Source organism: Odocoileus virginianus, chromosome 33, assembly GCF_023699985.2.
Source record: "Odocoileus virginianus isolate 20LAN1187 ecotype Illinois chromosome 33, Ovbor_1.2, whole genome shotgun sequence".
In the NCBI taxonomy this organism is placed as follows: domain Eukaryota; kingdom Metazoa; phylum Chordata; class Mammalia; order Artiodactyla; family Cervidae; genus Odocoileus; species Odocoileus virginianus.
In genome coordinates, this window is record NC_069706.1 from 24,860,829 (window position 1) to 24,877,513 (window position 16,685).

The 16,685-nt window shown below is 49.8% G+C and overlaps 1 protein-coding gene across 12 annotated transcripts; it reads right to left on the minus strand.

The window, feature by feature from the left end:
* Positions 1-1,315: 1,315 nt before the first annotated feature.
* CD19 (CD19 molecule) lies at positions 1,316-12,978 on the minus strand. 12 transcript variants are annotated; one of them, XR_011485491.1, is made up of 19 exons: positions 12,847-12,978; positions 12,286-12,573; positions 11,761-11,967; positions 11,333-11,626; positions 10,190-10,297; positions 9,885-9,933; positions 8,915-9,003; positions 8,447-8,560; positions 8,217-8,321; positions 8,070-8,138; positions 7,907-7,966; positions 7,757-7,813; positions 7,124-7,216; positions 6,923-7,021; positions 6,712-6,814; positions 3,648-3,681; positions 2,397-2,498; positions 1,948-2,120; positions 1,316-1,677 (listed from the first exon to the last, which is right to left on the minus strand). XR_011485491.1 is itself a non-coding variant. In XM_070461140.1 (16 exons), the coding sequence occupies exons 1-14, from the start codon at positions 12,926-12,928 to the stop codon at positions 6,933-6,935; spliced, it is 1,704 nt and encodes a 567-aa protein (XP_070317241.1). In that variant the 5' UTR covers positions 12,929-12,978; the 3' UTR covers positions 1,316-1,677; positions 3,648-3,681; positions 6,923-6,932. The 12 variants fall into 12 exon arrangements, 3 of the variants coding, with proteins under 3 accessions (XP_070317241.1, XP_070317240.1, XP_020772171.1); XR_011485493.1 differs by lacking the exon at positions 2,397-2,498; XR_011485494.1 differs by lacking the exon at positions 1,948-2,120.
* Positions 12,979-16,685: the final 3,707 nt, after the last annotated feature.

Genomic DNA, 16,685 nt, shown 5'->3' on the forward strand with positions numbered 1-16,685 from the left:
TTTGGCTGGACTGGGTCTTCCTTGCTTTGTGCAGGCTTTCTTTGGTTGCGGGGGGGGGGGGGGGCGGCTACTCTTCATTGTGCTGCCCAGACTTCTCACTGTGGTGACTTCTCTTGTTGTAGAGCACAGACTCTTGGCATGGGCTTCACGGGATCGGTACTTGTGGTGCACAGGCTTAATTGTTCGGTAGCATGTGGAATCTTCCCAGACCAGGATTCAAACCCATGTCCCCTGCTAACGCAGGCAGACTTATCCACTGTGCCACCAGGGAAGTCCATGATTCAGTTTTATATATATTTTCTTTTTCAAATTCTTTTCCATTGTAGTTTATTACAAGATACTAAATTTAGTCCTCTGTGTTATACAATAGGACTTTGTTGTTTATCTATTTTATGTACAGTAATTGTATCTGCTAATCGCAAACTCCTAATTGATCCCAACCCACCCCCCACCCTTTCCCCTTTGGTAATCATGAACTTGTTTTCTTCTTCTGTGAGTCTGTTTCTGTTCTGTGAATGAGTTCTGGAGCCATCTTTTTGAAAGGCAAGTGTCAGGGGAAATGGCTCCAGCTCCAACGGGAGACTAACAGCCTAACTTGTAGAAGCTCTCCTGCAATATACAAAACCACTTACCATCTGAAAGATGCTAAAAGCTTGTTTCACCCTTGGATAAAAGCCAATCGCCATGAGAAAGTGTGATCTACTACATATGTCTAAAGGTGAAGTCAAGTCCCCTTCTTGAGGCCTAGTCATCGGAAACAGGATATGGTTTTGAATATTTATATTGAAAAGAGGATAATGGGTTATACCTGCTTGGCTTATATGAAAGTGTGAGATTTCTTTCAGCTTTTGCCATCAGTCTCTTAGGGGACTGCCTGTGACGTGCATCGCATTCTATTTAATGCTTATTTAGTAATAAAATGGTTTTCTGTCTCTACCACTTCTGTAGAGAGGTTTTCTGAGTTGGAAGAAGGTTTTGTTTTTTCATTACATTTTCCCAGCTGACCCAGCAATGACACTGGGTACCTCAGAGGTTACCTACCCTCCACACGCTACAGTATTCACAACTCCTATATCAGATGCACCTCAACACACACAGCACAGACACACCCCTCCTACATGTCACACCTCCCACATTGCCTCCAATCGCATGACCCCTGTTGACCTAAATAAAAGTCAGTTATTGTAGAGAACTCCCTGGCAGTCCAGTGGTTAGGACTCCTCACTTTCACTACCAAGGGCCAGAGTTCAATCCCTGGTTAGAGATCCCTCAAGGGAAGTGGCACAGCCAAAAAGACAAACAAAACCAAAGTCAGTTATTTTTACCAGCAAGAATAGATTTATTCAGGAACAGTAGAGAACAAGGAAGTTATAGCAAAAGCCATAGGCAACGCCAATAAACAGAGAAGGTCATTGTATAGGAGAAAAAGGGAAGACACTGGGAGGGGTTGTTTTGAAGGAATGTCCACTGGAGAAAAGTGAGAGTTCAGGGTAATGATGGCTTCTCACTGTCCGAGTTGCTGGGGTAATGGATTTCTTCTAGGAGATGAAACGTACATCTTTTCCTCTTGGGACCCGTAACTGAAGATTCTTTCCAGTCCATGGTTCTTCCATTAGGGTCTTTAACTGACAGTTCTTCCTGTAATTGATGATGAGTGTCTTCAACTGACAACTGTTCCTGTAATTGATGAAAGCATCCCCTTCAACTGCATTTTAGTGAGGGTTCCCTTTATTAATTTTCACACCCCTGACACCTCACACTATACATGCCATACCATATTTCACACAGAACGCCCACACAGCATAAAGCCAATACCACCTGTCTCTCACACACACAGCGTTCACGTGGCTTGTGCTTCACACACCCATCCAATGCAGCACCTTGACAGCCACCCACATCCTACCCCATCCCCCTCCTCTGCCACACTGATATCCACTACACATATACCTCAAGTTAGCCCACATCTTAAGTCCTCCAAATAAACTCAGCCAAAGTCAAGACTGAAGTCACACAAGCCCAGCAGGTGGGGCTGTTTCCCAAGGGACAAAGACTCTGGCTCTGGCAGCGTGGCCTCCAAGGACTTCCCAGCCCCAGGAAATCATCTTCTCTTTGCAGCAAAGCTGGAAGAATAGAGACTGCACCAAAAGTCTTTCTGCCACCTTGGTCCCTACCTGAGCATGCTCAGCCTCTCAGTCCGACTCTTTGTGACCCCATGGACTGGAGCCCGCCAGGCTCCTCCGTCCATGGGATTTCCCAGGCAAGAATACTGGAGCAGGTTGCCATTTTCTCCTCCAAAGGATCTTTCCAACCCAGGGATTGAACCCACATCTCTTGTGTCTCTTGCATTGGCAGGTGGATTCTTTTATCACTGTGCCACCTGGGAAGCCCCTCCCTACCTGAGAGGCTCCTGCAAACTAGGGGTGACTCTGAGGGCCTGAAATTTCCCTCAAGCCTCCGTCTCCCTAAATCCTGTTCACGAGCTATAAGTGGTCCAGTACCTGCCAAAGAAACAGATCATGAGGTGGGAAGTTGGGAAACTTTGAGCGCGGCCGCCTTCTGAGCAGGTCCCTTGTCTAGAGGAAGTCCTGACCCAAATGTTCTGGGTGTCCTCTGGCTCTTGGGACACAGTGGCCTTTAATAAATGCCAAATAATTATAATAGCTAGGACTTCCCTGGTGGTCCAGTGGTTAAGACCCCGTGCTCCCTATGCAGGGGGCCAGGGTTCAATCCCTGGTCAGAGAACTAGACCCCCACATGCCCCAGTTAAGATTCCGCGTGGTGCAACAAAGATCTAAGATCCCGTGTGCCACAGCTAAGGCTCAGCATAGCCAAATAAGTAAATACATATTTTATTTTATTTTTTTATTTTTATTTTTTTTTGTAAATACATATTTTAAAAATAATAGTAAAAATAGCCAATGTTTGAGTGACTACTATGCCACTGTCACATGCTTCATATTTCACTTAAGACTCATTAATGTAGCTATCATGACAATGGTTATTTTACAGAGCAGGAAACTGCAGCACAGAGAGCTTGAGTCACACAGTCAGAAAAGAGTGGATCTGGGATCAAACCCAGATAGTCTGATTCCAGAGCACTGGGCTGGAGTTGGCACACCTTGGTTCCTCTCTTCCCCCAAGCATTCCCCAGGTAACCGAGCTCATAAGACTCCTGTTTTTGCCCTCCAAATCTTAGGACTTCCCAGAGTCCTTCACTGACTCCTCCTTTCCCATTCATTTCTTCATTTTTGCCATCCTCTGATTGGGTACCAGAGGCACAGAGAAGACCCAGACCTGAATTCACCCTCAAGGAGGAAGGATGCTTTCACTAGGAGTCACAAAATTTACATGCTTCAGGCATAAACAGGAAAGCTACATGAATGAAGCACGCTGGGTGAGAGACAATAGAGAATGGTGGGGACTACGGCAATATGGAAAGTTTACATTAGTTGACGGGTACGGTAGGGGAGAGGGTGAATCTTGAGCTAGATGTGGGAATTTTATTTTCTTTTTTGCCACATGGACTGTGTCCAAGATGGAAGGCCAAGAAAATGCTGAAGGTTCATTTCCCAACCCCCACAATCCAAACATACACTATGCAAATATAACAGGAAGCATCACTTTCTTTTCTTTCTCTTAGTACATACCTGAGCTCAAAAGCAGGAGAGAATTTTCCCAGTGCTAGAAATCAAGAAGGAAATCAAAGTCACAGCAGTGAAACAGAAGCCCATCGGAATGCTGGGGTCCCTAAGATTGGAGTTCTAATGACCACCTGGGAACAGAGGTCAAGTTTGCAGTTTCAGGAAGAGCAGCAAGCTGAAACTAAGCCCCCTGCACAAAGCTGGGAGCTGAGAAAAGACTGTCTCTCCTGGGCACAGAAGACAGAGGGGGAAAAAAATCCATCCACACACCTTAGCATACAGCTTGGAAAAAGTCATCAGAATTCCCAGAGCCATTGGAGTATGGGTTTGGATTCAGACCAAACCTCTAGTGTAAAAGCTTGCTCTGAATAAAATGATAAGAAACCCGTGTAGCCTGTAAAACTGTGGCAGAAGCCAAATCATGCTGGCCCCAGGAGATGTGAGTGGGGCCCAGGGAACTCAGGGGACTCCTGCAGGAGAAACTAAGAATGCTTCCATGGTGACATCACCATGTACAGATGACGGTAATCACCTCCTCCCTAATCCTACTTTATAACTGGGAACACTGAGGGTCAATGATTTTGAGTAAGTTACTTAAAGTTGGTTAGCAATTAAAGTATTTCATTTCTCTGTGCCTCAGTCTTCTCAGCTTTAAGGCAACAATAACTTTAGTGTACCTTCCTCATAGGATTGTCATAAAGATAAAATGAGATGCTACTTGTAAAGCATTTATTAATATTAGAACTATGTCTGATACATCATTCTCTGAGGAAGGTGTACTAAAATAGCTAAAATGAAAGTGTTGGTTGCTTAGTAGTGCCCGACACCGCAACCCCATGGACTACAGCCTGCCAGGCTCCTCTGTCCGTGGAATTCTCCAGGCAAGAATACTGGAGTGGGTTGCTATTTCCTACTCCAGGGGATCTTCCCAACTCAGGGATCAAACTCGGGTCTCCTGCATTGCAGGCAGATTCTTTACCATCTGAACCACCAGGGAAAAAGTAAGTTTTAAAGTTTCAGAGATAAGAAGGAACAGAGTCTCAAAAGTAAACACAGGACATTATGAAGAAAGAACTGGAGCATTAATAAAAGGGATTCTAGGACTTCCTTTGTGGTTAAGGTGGTTGAGAATCCCCCTGACAATGCAGGGGACACGGATTTGATCCCTGGTCCAGAAAGACTCCACATGCCGCAGAGCAACTAAGCCCATGAGCCCTAGAGCTCTGTGCTCTGCAACAAGAGAAGCCACTGCAATGAGAAGCCTACACACCCCAATGAAGAGTAGCCCCACTCACCGCTACTAGAGAAAGCCTGCTTGCAGCAGCGAAGACCCAGTGCAGCAAAAAAAAAAAAAAAAAAAGGTGTATGGCTGAGTCCCTTTGCTGTCTACCTGAAACTATTTACAACATTGTTAATCAGCTATACTCCAATACAAAATAAAAAGTTTAATTGAAAAAGAAAAACAGAATTCTAGAAATAAAAATGTAGGTATTGAAAAAGTCCAGGCAGGCTTACAGAGAGTAGGAGAGAGACTAGGTTTCAGATACCAATTTTCAGAAGAGCTGGGGCGCCAGGCAGAAGATACCAAAACTGTCAATGACCGAGCCCATCTTTGCCTGAGACAGGAATCTGGGTGTGGTGGAGCTTGCTACATCATAGTTTCAGGGCCTGGAGACTTTTAGCTCTGAAGTCTTGGTGTCTGTGGTTTACATCACAGGCAGTTTACCAGGTAACAGGCACAGTGGCTAGAACAGGAGCCAGATTTCTGGATTCAGCTCTATGAAGTGCCAGTCATGTGACCTGGCCTCTCTGACTCTCGGATTTCCATCTACAAAACTGCACTTAGGAAGGGAGGGTGTCAAGAATGATATAGGTTCTGGAATTAGACTGCCAGAGTTCAAATCCTGACCCCGATCTTTATTAACTAGGCAAGCCTTGGGCATGTAATTTAGTGTCTCTGCCTCAGGTTCCTCATCTATGAAAGAAGGTTGTTTGTGGAGGTAAAATGAGTTAATATACATAAACATACATACACATGTAATAAATATAAAATATTTTGATACAGTCTTGGCACATAAGAGCTTAATAACCTTGTGAGGTGATTGGAAAGATTAAATGCATTCATTGATGTCAGACTATAGTAGACGCTCAGTAAATAACAGTGATGGGACTTCCCTGGTAGTCCAGTGGCTAGGACTCTGTGCTCCCAAAGCAGGGGACCAGAGTTCGCACCCTGGTCAGAGAACTAAGATCCTACATGCCATGGGCAACTAAGCCCATGTGCCACAACTAAACAGAGCCACATGCTGTAATGACTGAACCCTTTAGAGCCCATGCTCTGCAACAAGAGAAGCCTGTGCTCCACAATGAAGAGCCTACACAGTAGGTGGGGGAAATGCCGAAGCTAAAGAGCCCACATGCCGCATCCAAGATTGCAGATCCGGAGTGCGGCAACTAAGACCTGAGACAGCCAAATAAATAAAATAATAAATGGAAGTGATGACTGCCAATTCCCGGATTGCTTCCTCTTCAGTTGGTGCCCCTCATACAACTGCTGAATGAACCATGACTGAATGCCTCAATGGCGGGAATGGCAGGCAAGTAACGGCGATGAGTGCAAGCCAAGTGACGGGGGAAAAGGCCCTGTGGTCCCCAAGACACAGTTCTCCCTCCTCCGTGGGATTCCAGAGGGGCTGGGAGCACCAGCGTTCACATCTTCCCTTCCCCTCCCCCATAAGGGCACTATGTCCCGGGATAGAAAGAGCTCACTGAGTTTGGGCTTCCCAGGTGGTCAGTGATAAAGAATCTGCCTGCCAATGCAGGAGACATGGGTTCGATCCCTGGGTCGGGAAGAACCCCTGGAGGAGAAAAATAGCCACCCACTTCAATATTCTTGCCTGGGAAATCCCATGAACAGAGGAGCCTGGTGGGCTACCGTCCATGGGGTTGCAAAGAGTCAGGCATGACTGAGCAACTGAGCACACACACACAGTTTATTTGGGGAGTGCAAAGGGGGCTGAAGTTTCGCTTTTACACACACACACACACACACACACACACAGTTACACACATCCAAAGGCTGACAAAACATTGCTCCAGAGGCTGATGCTGTCTTCTTGGGGTCCCAGATTTCGAAGTCAGGTGAGGACCTCAGGGCCCTGAGGAGGCCCAGGCTATGGAGAAGAAAGGGTGATGGGGAATGGGTCCAGCAGCCAGCACCCCACTTCCATCCCTATTCATCTCCCTTCTTTCACATCCTTGGAGGGCAGTTCCCAGCTTACCTGAAGGGAGTCATCTAGTGCTCCACCCCATGCGAGCCCCTCCTCCCCATGCTGGTTCTGGTCCATCGGGATTATCCATGTTCTCATAAGAGTCTGCATCTGGTCAGAACCAGGAAGGGGTAAGATGTAAGTAGAGCTGGAAGTCAGCCAGGAGGGAGGAAGTCTCAGAAGACCACAGGAGGTAGCAGGAGATGCACCCACCTTCCTCATGATTGGCACCAGGCTGGGCTCTAACGAAACGGAGCTGGGGAGCTGCATACAAGATCCCTCTCATATCCTCATAGGATTGGGACCCTGTATGGGCAGGGCACAGAGAGTTGGAGGCCTAGGAGCCATCCTGGGGACTTGGGGAAGGGAAGTGCAGCCTAAGAAATGGAGGGGGGTCTTAGGGGCTTGAACAATATTGTGCTAGGAAGGGTTAGCACCAGGTTCTGGGCCCTTGTTCATTGTAAGGTTTGGTCACATGTGGGTTAGATCACATTCATTGTCAGAGAAAAATCAAAAACAGAATTGGAAGGAGACAGAGTCAGAGTTGTCAGGAGGTTGTAGAGAGAGCTTGGGTCAAAGCTGAGGTCTGCACTGGGGCTGGGGTGAGCTGGAGGTCAAAGTCCAGGCTGGAAGTACATTGAGACTAGGGCTGCTGTTGATGATGAGGGATGGGGATGGATAGTGGGGGTCAGGATAGGCTGTGGGGTCAGTGCTGAAGTTAGGGTTAAGGTCAGGATTAGGCTTGTGTTGGGGGTCAGAGCCAAGGTCAAGGTGGGGCCTGACTTCAGAGCCAAGGCCACATGAACCCAAGCTGGGCAAGACAGGCAGGTCCCAAGCACTTCTCACCAAGGGAGGTTGCCTCCCTGCTGGGGTCCCAGGCTGATCCATGGGGGCTCAGGAAGTCTGGAGAAGGAAGAGGGAAGTCATTTCTGGCTTTTGAGTCGCACACACACACACCCCACCTCCCCACAGGAACGTGACCATCCTCACACACACCTGTTGTCCTGGTGACAGTCGGGGCCAGTTCTTCATCTTCATTCTCATAAGACTCAGCTCCTGCAGGAAAAAGAGAACTCCAGGGACCACTCTGCCCCGTAGGGGATTCCCAGCTCTGTGGGTTCTCCCAAGTCTCCGAGGCCTCACGAGGTCCCCAGATTACCGTTAGAAAAGGAGTCTTCATCCTGAGGATCCAAGCTCCCTTCCTCAGGGTTCTCATAGCCGCTGCCATCTGGTGGGAAAGGAGGGGCATCAACGAGGGCCCACAGCCCACGGCCCGAGGAGGTGGGATGGGGGAGAGCAGTCTTACCCTGGGAAAGTTGGTCCTGCCCAAGCTTGGAGTCGTTCTCGTAAAACTCGGAGCCCTCTTCACTGTCCGGTTCCTCGTAGGCCTCCCCTTCCTCTTCTTCTGGGCCTGGGGTTTGGGGATGGAGGTGGAAACCGGGTCACGGGCCCCCTCCTTTAGGCCCCAGTCCACTATTCCTACCCCAGACCGCTCCGACACCTCCCATGTGAGTAATCACCACCCCCATCAATCACCGGTTCCTGGCGGGCTCCGGGACCCCGCGGCTCTGGCTTCCTGGACGTCGCTGCGCGGGTTTCCGTAGGACGGCGCGGCGGCTCCGAGGCCCGCAGCCCACCGCAGGGCGCGTCCTGGCGGGTGAGAAGAGATGGAGGCGATCAGGGCCACGGGCAGAGGATGCTTCCAGGCCCTGCTGGAGGACTCCGCATCTTGGTACCCAGCCTTGAGCCAAGGCAGAGGCGGGACCTAAATCTAGAGACGAGGTTCTGCTCTCGCAACCCGACTTAGGGTCCCGAGTCCTGGGGGCGGGGATGTGAGCTCTGGGGGCGGGCCTTAGTCTTGGGGGCGGGGCTCAGATGTAGGCGGGGCTCAGCGTCGCGGGGGCGGGCTCTTCACTGAAAGCGGCGTTCCGAGCTCGGGAAGACTTGGAGCTCCGGAGATTGGAGGAAGATGCGTAGGGTGCCCGCTGTGGGTCAGGTACCTACCCGTGCCAGAGTGGGGCATGGAGAGGGAAAGCATGTTTCCGTACTGGCTGCTGGCTCCGTTTCCCGGGGGAGGTGTCACTTTGAAGAACCTGGGGGAGGAAAAGGGAGTTGCACTTGAGGCCAGGCCTCAAGATTCAGGCTAGGGCTTCCCTGGTGGCTCAGTGGTAGAGAATACGCCTGCCAATGCAGGAGACACTGGTTCGATCCCTGATCCTGGAAGATCCCACATGCTGCAGAGCAGCTGAGCCTGTGAGCCATAACTATGGAGTCTGTGCTCTAGAGCCCCAAAACCTCAACTACTGAGTCCACGCACTGCAACTACTGAAGCTTGCTCACCCTAGAGCCAGTGCTCCACAACAAGAGAAGCCACCGCAACGAGAAGCCCGGGCACCACAGCTAGAGAGTAGCGCCCACTCTCGGCAGCTAGAGAAAAGCCCGCGAAGCAAGAAGACCCAGCACAGCCAAAAATAAATAAAGAGAAATATTTTTTTTAAAGATTCAGGCTAAACCCTTCGAGGTTAAAATGTGGTCACTTGTTGAAACTTCCCTGGTGGTTCGGTGGCTAAGACGTGCTCCCAATGTAGGGGGCCAGGTTCCATCCCTGATTGGGGAACTAGATCCCACATGTCGTAACCAAGAGTATGCATGCCGCAACTAAAGATTCCACATACAGCAGGGAAGATAGAAGATCCTGCATGCCTGAACTAAGACCCAGTGAAGCCAAAAAAAAAAAAAAAAATGTGGTCACTTGTTATTAGTTAGCACCTCTCTTCTGACATAGCCTACAGAGGGATCTGTGATCATCCAAGGAGGACTTCACAGAGGAGATGGCTTTGGTGCTGGTCTTTGAAGGCTGGGCAGCATTTCAACCATAGAGATGGAAAAAAGACACCATGAGCAGAGGAAACTGAGTGCAAAGTGTAAAGTCAAAGTGTAGGAGTGAGAGCGTGGAGGGCACTGGAATCATTACCTTCTAGTGGGATCTGTCATTCGCTTTCTTTTCCTCCTCAGGATCAGGGCTGGTGGGAGTTAAGGGGAATAATCAGAGGAGAGACTCTAGAATGAAGATTTGGGAGATGCTGGGAAGATAACTTGGAGGAGATGGGAGTTCAAATTCCAAAGAGCTCGGGTTGTTTGGGGAGGGTAGAAAAGGAGGGAGGGCGGGATTCAGAGGTCTGTTGGGGAGGTGTGGGAGGGAAAATGGTTGTCAGACTGGCCAGAGTGGGCTGTCCTGAGGAAGGAGGGGTAAGGCTTGGGAAGACGAACATGACTCACCTCTTCGAAGATAAAGAAAACCCACCAGGGAAGTCAGGCAGAAGATCAGATAAATTAAAGTCACAACAGGGACTTTCCAGACACCAGTCTCCAGCAGCCAATGCCATACTGGTAGGGGGAAGGAGCTATGAGATGAAGACCCCAGGCTGGCATCTTGCTTTTCAGCCTCAGTTCCTCAAAGTGCCATAAGTCTGAGAGACCCTGGCCAGATACAGATCCTCAACATCCCAAGCTACACGGAGCGCTCTCTTCCCTTCCTCTGAGGACCCGGAAGCTCGCACAGGGCCTGCAGCGGCATCTATTAAGCAAACCATGGACAAACTATGACTGTCATCAGATGCTATGTTAGGATTTAGAGGAGCAAGATGATCAGCTTCCTGCTGCAGCTAAGAACAGCCATGGTCAGTGTGAAGGGCAGAGTGGAGTTCACAAGGTTAGAGGTGGGATGTGGCCATGTGCTGAGGTTAAGCTAGCAGGGAAAATTCAGACTGAGTATGAGAGCTGTGGTTGCAGTAGCACGGGAGGATTGAATGAAGGGAGACAGAATGGGCAGAACATTATGACCAATTTGATGGATGGGTAAGAAAAAAGGAAGGATGCCCAGGTTCCTGGCGTGGGCATGTGGGCAAGGTGTCCGTCACTTACACAGGGCCACCCCGAAGACTATGGAGCTTGATATTGTAAAGGTTGAGCTTGCAGTGTCCATGGGATATCAAATGGCAGTTCCAGGTGTTGGCTGGGTGTGGGGTGTGATGGAGCCTAAAATTGAGCCACAAGGCCTGGTGGCCTAAAGAGGCCTGGGAGTGAAGGAAGTCAAATAGGATTTGGGAGTGTAGACAGACACAAGAAGAGGACTCAGGGCTTCAACAGTGAGGCGTGAGGGAGGGAGGAAGACTCCCCCAAAGTCTATGGGAAAAAATAACCAGTGGTAGGAGAAGACAGGGAAAAGTGGGTGTCTTGGAAGCAAGGAGGAAAAGAGCTGGAGTCGGTGTTCAGTGTAGAAGTTGGAGTTTGGGATGATGAGGCTGGTACTGGGTCTCAGGTCAAGGGGCCAAGGTTGCCTAGCATCCAGTTCTTCCCTGTCCTCAGCCAGCCCTCCCTGCCCCAGCCACTCAGATGAGCCACAGTTGGGAGAAGCTCTACCTGACTGGGCGGTGACCTTCAGCTGCATCTGGGTGGTCTTGTTGCCATGGTTACAACGATAGGTGTCAGCATCTTGAGCCGTAGCCTCGGGCAGTAACAGAACCACCTTTCCCCCAAGGGTGCCCATGACCCACATCTCTCTGTGCTGGGCATTTTCGCTCAGGTTTAGGCTCAGCAATTTGACATCAGGCTTCATGGGATACTTGTGGATCCAGGAGACAGAGCCTCTGACGAGGGAGGTACGGGAGGCCCCACAGGACAGCAAGAGCGTGGAGCCCGGGGCCACAGTGAGGTCTGGGGCAGGGAGAGCCACGGCTAGGAAGGCGTAATCTTTGGGGTGGGGGGTCCTCCTCCCCTGCAGATCATCCAGGTCCCAGTCACCATCCCCCTGCTTCCTGGCATCCCCCCTCCCCCCGCCATCACCTTACCACGGTTGTTGCTCTGGTTCAGTGTGCTATTAGATGGAGCACAGGCCGCTTCTGGGTGTGAGATCTCCTTAAAGTGGTCCCAGCCCCACACATGCAGCTGGGACTTTGTGAGGTGACCAGAAGAGGGCCTGGGGCCCGTTGAGGTTCTGTTCCCTGAGTCACAGCCTAGGTCATTGAGGTCTGAAGCATTCCACCGGAACAGTTTCCCTGGGAAGATACCCAGAACCAGAATACAGAGACCTCCAGGAGAGGAAGAGAGATACAGAGACCCAGAAAGGCCGAGGCAAAGACCCAGAGAGAGACAGAGAGACAGCAACTCAGAGAAAAGAGTGAAAGACATAGAGCCATGGCGCTGACGTCATAAAGCCACAGGGGTTTTTAGAAGCCACCTAAAACTAGCTTCCAGCTTGTCCCGCGGCCCCTCCAGCCCCTCCCTCTGGATTCATTTCAGCCGCTGGACCTCCTCCATCTCTGGTGGGCCTCCCTCTTCTCACCCAGCCCTCCCTGCCCCAGCCCGGACCTCACCGCTGCCCTTTACGCTGACCGTCCAGCCGGGCTGCCAGCCCTGCTCAGAAGGCGGGCCTGGCTGGCACAGGTAGAAGCCCCCCATATGTTTGGAGACATTGAAGAGAAACAGCAGGGTTCCCTGGGGCTCCTTCAGGGTGCCCAGAGGCCCCACATGGATGCCCAGGCCTGGTAACCCCAGGCTCAGCTCTAAGAAGGGTTTTAATTGGGAGCCCCGAAACCAGGCCAGGTGTTCGGGGGGACCATCCGAGGAACCTTCAAGGCATGGCAGCACAGCATTGCCTCCCTCTGTGGAGAGAGAGAGAAAGAGGGGGACGGGGTGGGGTGGGTGGGTGGAAGCGGGGAGGAAGGAACCCCTAGGCCCCTTCACTCCTCACACTGGGTGAGGAGCCCCCAACCCCACAGCCAGGAGTGGATGAGTCCTCAGCGTCCTTCCAATCCCGCCCTGGATTTTACAGATAACAAAATGGAGGCTCAGAGAGGGAAAGTGACTCGGCCAAGGAAACCCAGCCGGAACCCAGATTTCCAGCCCTTCCATCCACCTCTGCCCTCCAGACATACCTTTAGCCTCCACTAGGCGTGGATCCTCGGGCCTGACTCCCATAGGGGTAAGGAAGAGGAGGAAGAGGAGAGGAGGTGGCATGGTGGCCAGACTCCCCGGGGCGCCCAGCTTCGCCGCGCGGGGGATGCTGGGGCAGGCGGGGACCCGGTGGGCACTGAAGCATGGGCGTCTGTGGGGGCGGGCGGGCAGTCCCCCCGGAGAGGAAGGGGTGGTCACGCCTCAGGCCCTGTCTCCATGCACCCCTCCAGAACCACAAAACTCACCTCCTCCCTGCTACCCCGTTTTATTTTCATCTCAGCGCTTACCACCATGTGAATGACCTTGTCTGTGTGTTTCCTTATTTGATCGCTTTCTGTCCCCCACCCCCCTAGAATGTAAGCCTCTTGTGGCAGAGATTGTTCGGTTCAGACTGCACACACGGTGCCCCAGAACAGGGCTTGGCATGCTGTAGTTGCCCAAGGAATATTTGTTGAATGAGTGGGTTCAGACTCCTTCCTTCTCCCCCTCCTCCCTTCTTCAACCTCAAGCTCTGAATGCGTTTCCTTTCACACACACACACACCACCCTGCTTCATTCATTCAACCAATATCTCTTGGGCCTTTTCCACCTCCGTACCATCAGCCCATCACACATAAGGTGGGATCCGGCAGACCTGAGTTTGAATCCTCTGCCTTTGCCGCTTGGCTAAATGTCTTCATCTTTCTAAGCCTGAGCTTCATTCTCTTTATCAACTAGGGATAATAATAGTAGTATCCAAAAATTGTTTGTGGAGATTAAACTGGATGATATACATACAGCATTTGTAGCCCATCACAGCACATAGCAAGCCCTCTTTGTCCGTGAAAGACGGGGTCCATTAAGAGCTAAGGGTTCACATGTAAATCCATGGCTAATTCATTTCAATGTATGGCAAAAACCACTGCAATGATGTAAAGTAATTAGCATCCAACTAATAAAAATAAATGGAAAAAAAAAAAAGAGCTAAGGGTTCAAGTCATTTTGCCACTGGGGCTTCTTTGCAGAGGTCCTGAGAAATAACTGATGGTTAATGCCCCTTTGTCTCCAGATCTCCCCCCATGAAGCCCCTGCTTCAGTTATGGGAGGAACCCATTCAGAAATGGGAGGCCCCCCAAAGGGCAGGGTTGTCTAAGAGCACACATTCCGCTGGTGGTATAATTAGACATCAGAACGCAGGAGTCCTGACTCTTAAACCTTTGCTCTGCCTCACACAACCCCTGTCTCCTCCCACCCTGCTTTTCCTCTCTCTCTCACCTCGCCCCACCCCGCATGTGAAGCTCTATGTCTGTCACTGCTGCAGTCACGCAGGGAAAAGGGCCAGGGACCCAGGAGACCAGCTCTCTTGGTTGCTGGTTCCCAGGCCCGTCTCACTGGGCTGTGGCTTCCTGTTTGCCTGAGTCGAACCTCAGGGGACCCTCCCGCTGCCAGGGCCCCCACTTCCCTTTGGTCGGGTTGGGGTGGCTGCAGGGGAAAGACTGGGGCATTGGGAGAATGGAGGGGGCGAGGGAGCAGGACCCCGTGTGCCTTTCATTCAACAGAATCTCTCTAATCCCTTCACTGGCTACTCAGCTGCCTCACACGCCAAGTCTTCTTGCTAAAGCATGTCAGCCCCCTGCTTAGAACATTCCAACGACGGTCATCTGCCTAAAGTCAACATTCCAAACTACGGCCTCCAAAGGTCTGAGTGAGGCTACCCGTGACTACATTTGCTGTCTCAACCCTCTGCCAGTCTGCCCCCACTCAGGGCCTCTGCATTTGCTGCTCTTCTTCCTGGATTGACACTCGGCTCTGCGCTCCACTGGCTCCTTTCCATCACTCAAGTCTCAGTTCAAACGTTACTTCCTCACAGAGACCTTCCCTGACACCCCAGGTACTTTTTTTTTTTTAATTATTTATTTGGCTGAGCTGGGTCTTAGATGCTGCATGTGGGATCTTTTGTTTCAGCATGCCAACTCTTAGTTGCAGCATGTGGGATCTAGTAATAGTTCCCTGTCCAGGGATCGAACCCAAGGCCCCTGCATTGGGAGCACGGAATCTTAGCCACTGGACCGCCAGGGAAGTCCCACCCCTGGGACTTTTAATTTCACACCTCTGTTTTATTTCCTTCCCGGCATTTGCCCCAGTCCCAAAGTCTGCTTGATTATTTTTCAAGTCTTCTCATTGGCCTCCTGCCCTAGATTACTCACTCTGCTACAACAAGGGTCTTTACTGCCTGGTTCACTGACATCCAGAAGGTGCTCATTAAGTGTTGGTTGTGTAAAGGAAGGAAGTTAGTTATGGTCACCAAAGGGAAAAGGGAGGGGGGTTATACACTAGGAGTATGGGATTAACGGGTACAGACTGCTATACAAAAAATAGGTAAGAAACAAGGATTTACTGTATAACTCAGGAAACTCTATTCAAAATCTTGTAATAACCTATAATGCAAAATAATTTGAAAAAAAATATGTATGTAATTGAATCACTTTGCCATACACCTGAAACTAACACAGTATTGTAAATCAATTATAAAAAAATTAAAAATAAAAAGGAAAGGAAGTTAGGAAGAGTGACAGAAAGCTTTTCTCTTTCCCCCATGTACAAAGTCACCAAAGTTAGTCCATTTCTGATCCTTAATAATTCTAGTGTCAATTTTCCCCTATTTTGGACTCTACTCAACCAGAACAATTTCAACAGCTTCATTTTTTAAAAAAATATTCATTTATTTGACTGCTTCAGGTCTTAATTGCAGCACATGGGATCTAGTCCCCTGACCAGGACTTGAATCCCAGCTCCCTGCATTGGGAGCTTGGAGTCTTAGCCACTGGACCACCAGGAAAGTCCCTCAATAGCTTCTCCTTTGGGCTCTCTGTCCTCTCCCTTTTACTTCCCATCCACATTGCTCACAGAGAAATTTTCCTTGGGATCAGCCATGTGCTTCCCCTGCTCAACAGCCTTCAATGACTCCCAGGGTCTCAGGTTAAAATCCAGACCTGATAGTTGACTGACTTACAGGCATCATTTCATGCCCTCATTTCATGCCTTTCCCAAGAAACCCTGCCTCATATACAGGGAGTCTGGACTTTATTCTGAGGACAAGTGGCTCTTGGGGATTTGTAAGCTAGGAGTTGACATGGTCAGATTTATATTTTCTAAAACTCTCCTTGCTGCAGTGGCAGAGGAGGAGGTTAGAGGGAGTCCAGAGAGATCAGAAAGGGAAGTGTTCATTCATTCATTTACCAAATATTTTCTATTTTAAGTGTTACGGTTTATTTATTATTATTATTTTGGCTGTGCTGGCTTTCTTTAGATGTGGATCTCGGACTTCTCATTGCAGTGGCTTCTCTTGTTTTGGAGCATGGACCCTAGGGCGAGCAGGCTTCAGTAGTTGCACCACCTGGGTTTTAGCAATTGTGGCACACGGGCTGAGTTGTGCCCCAGCATGTGAAGTCTTCCCAGACTAGGGATGGAATCCATGTCCCCTGAAAGGTAAGGCAGCTTCTTAACTACCAGACCACCAGGGAAGTCCTGTTTACTACTGTTTATTTACTGGACACTGCTTGTGCTGGGAAAATAACAGGGGACAAGAAAGACAAGATTCCTAATCTCATGGAGCTCTGATTCAAGTCCTGGGGCCACAGAAGGCTAAAGGGGGCCAGGTAATAAAGTTAACCAATAAACAATTGTTTATTATTAACCAATAAACAAATGGTGAGACGTCTCTCTAACATAATCTAATGGTGGACAGGTTATTGAGCTGGTGGTGACTTTAGACAGCGTGGTCAGGGAAGGCTTCACTGAAAAGGTGACTTTTTAAAAAAATTTATTTTTACTTTCGATT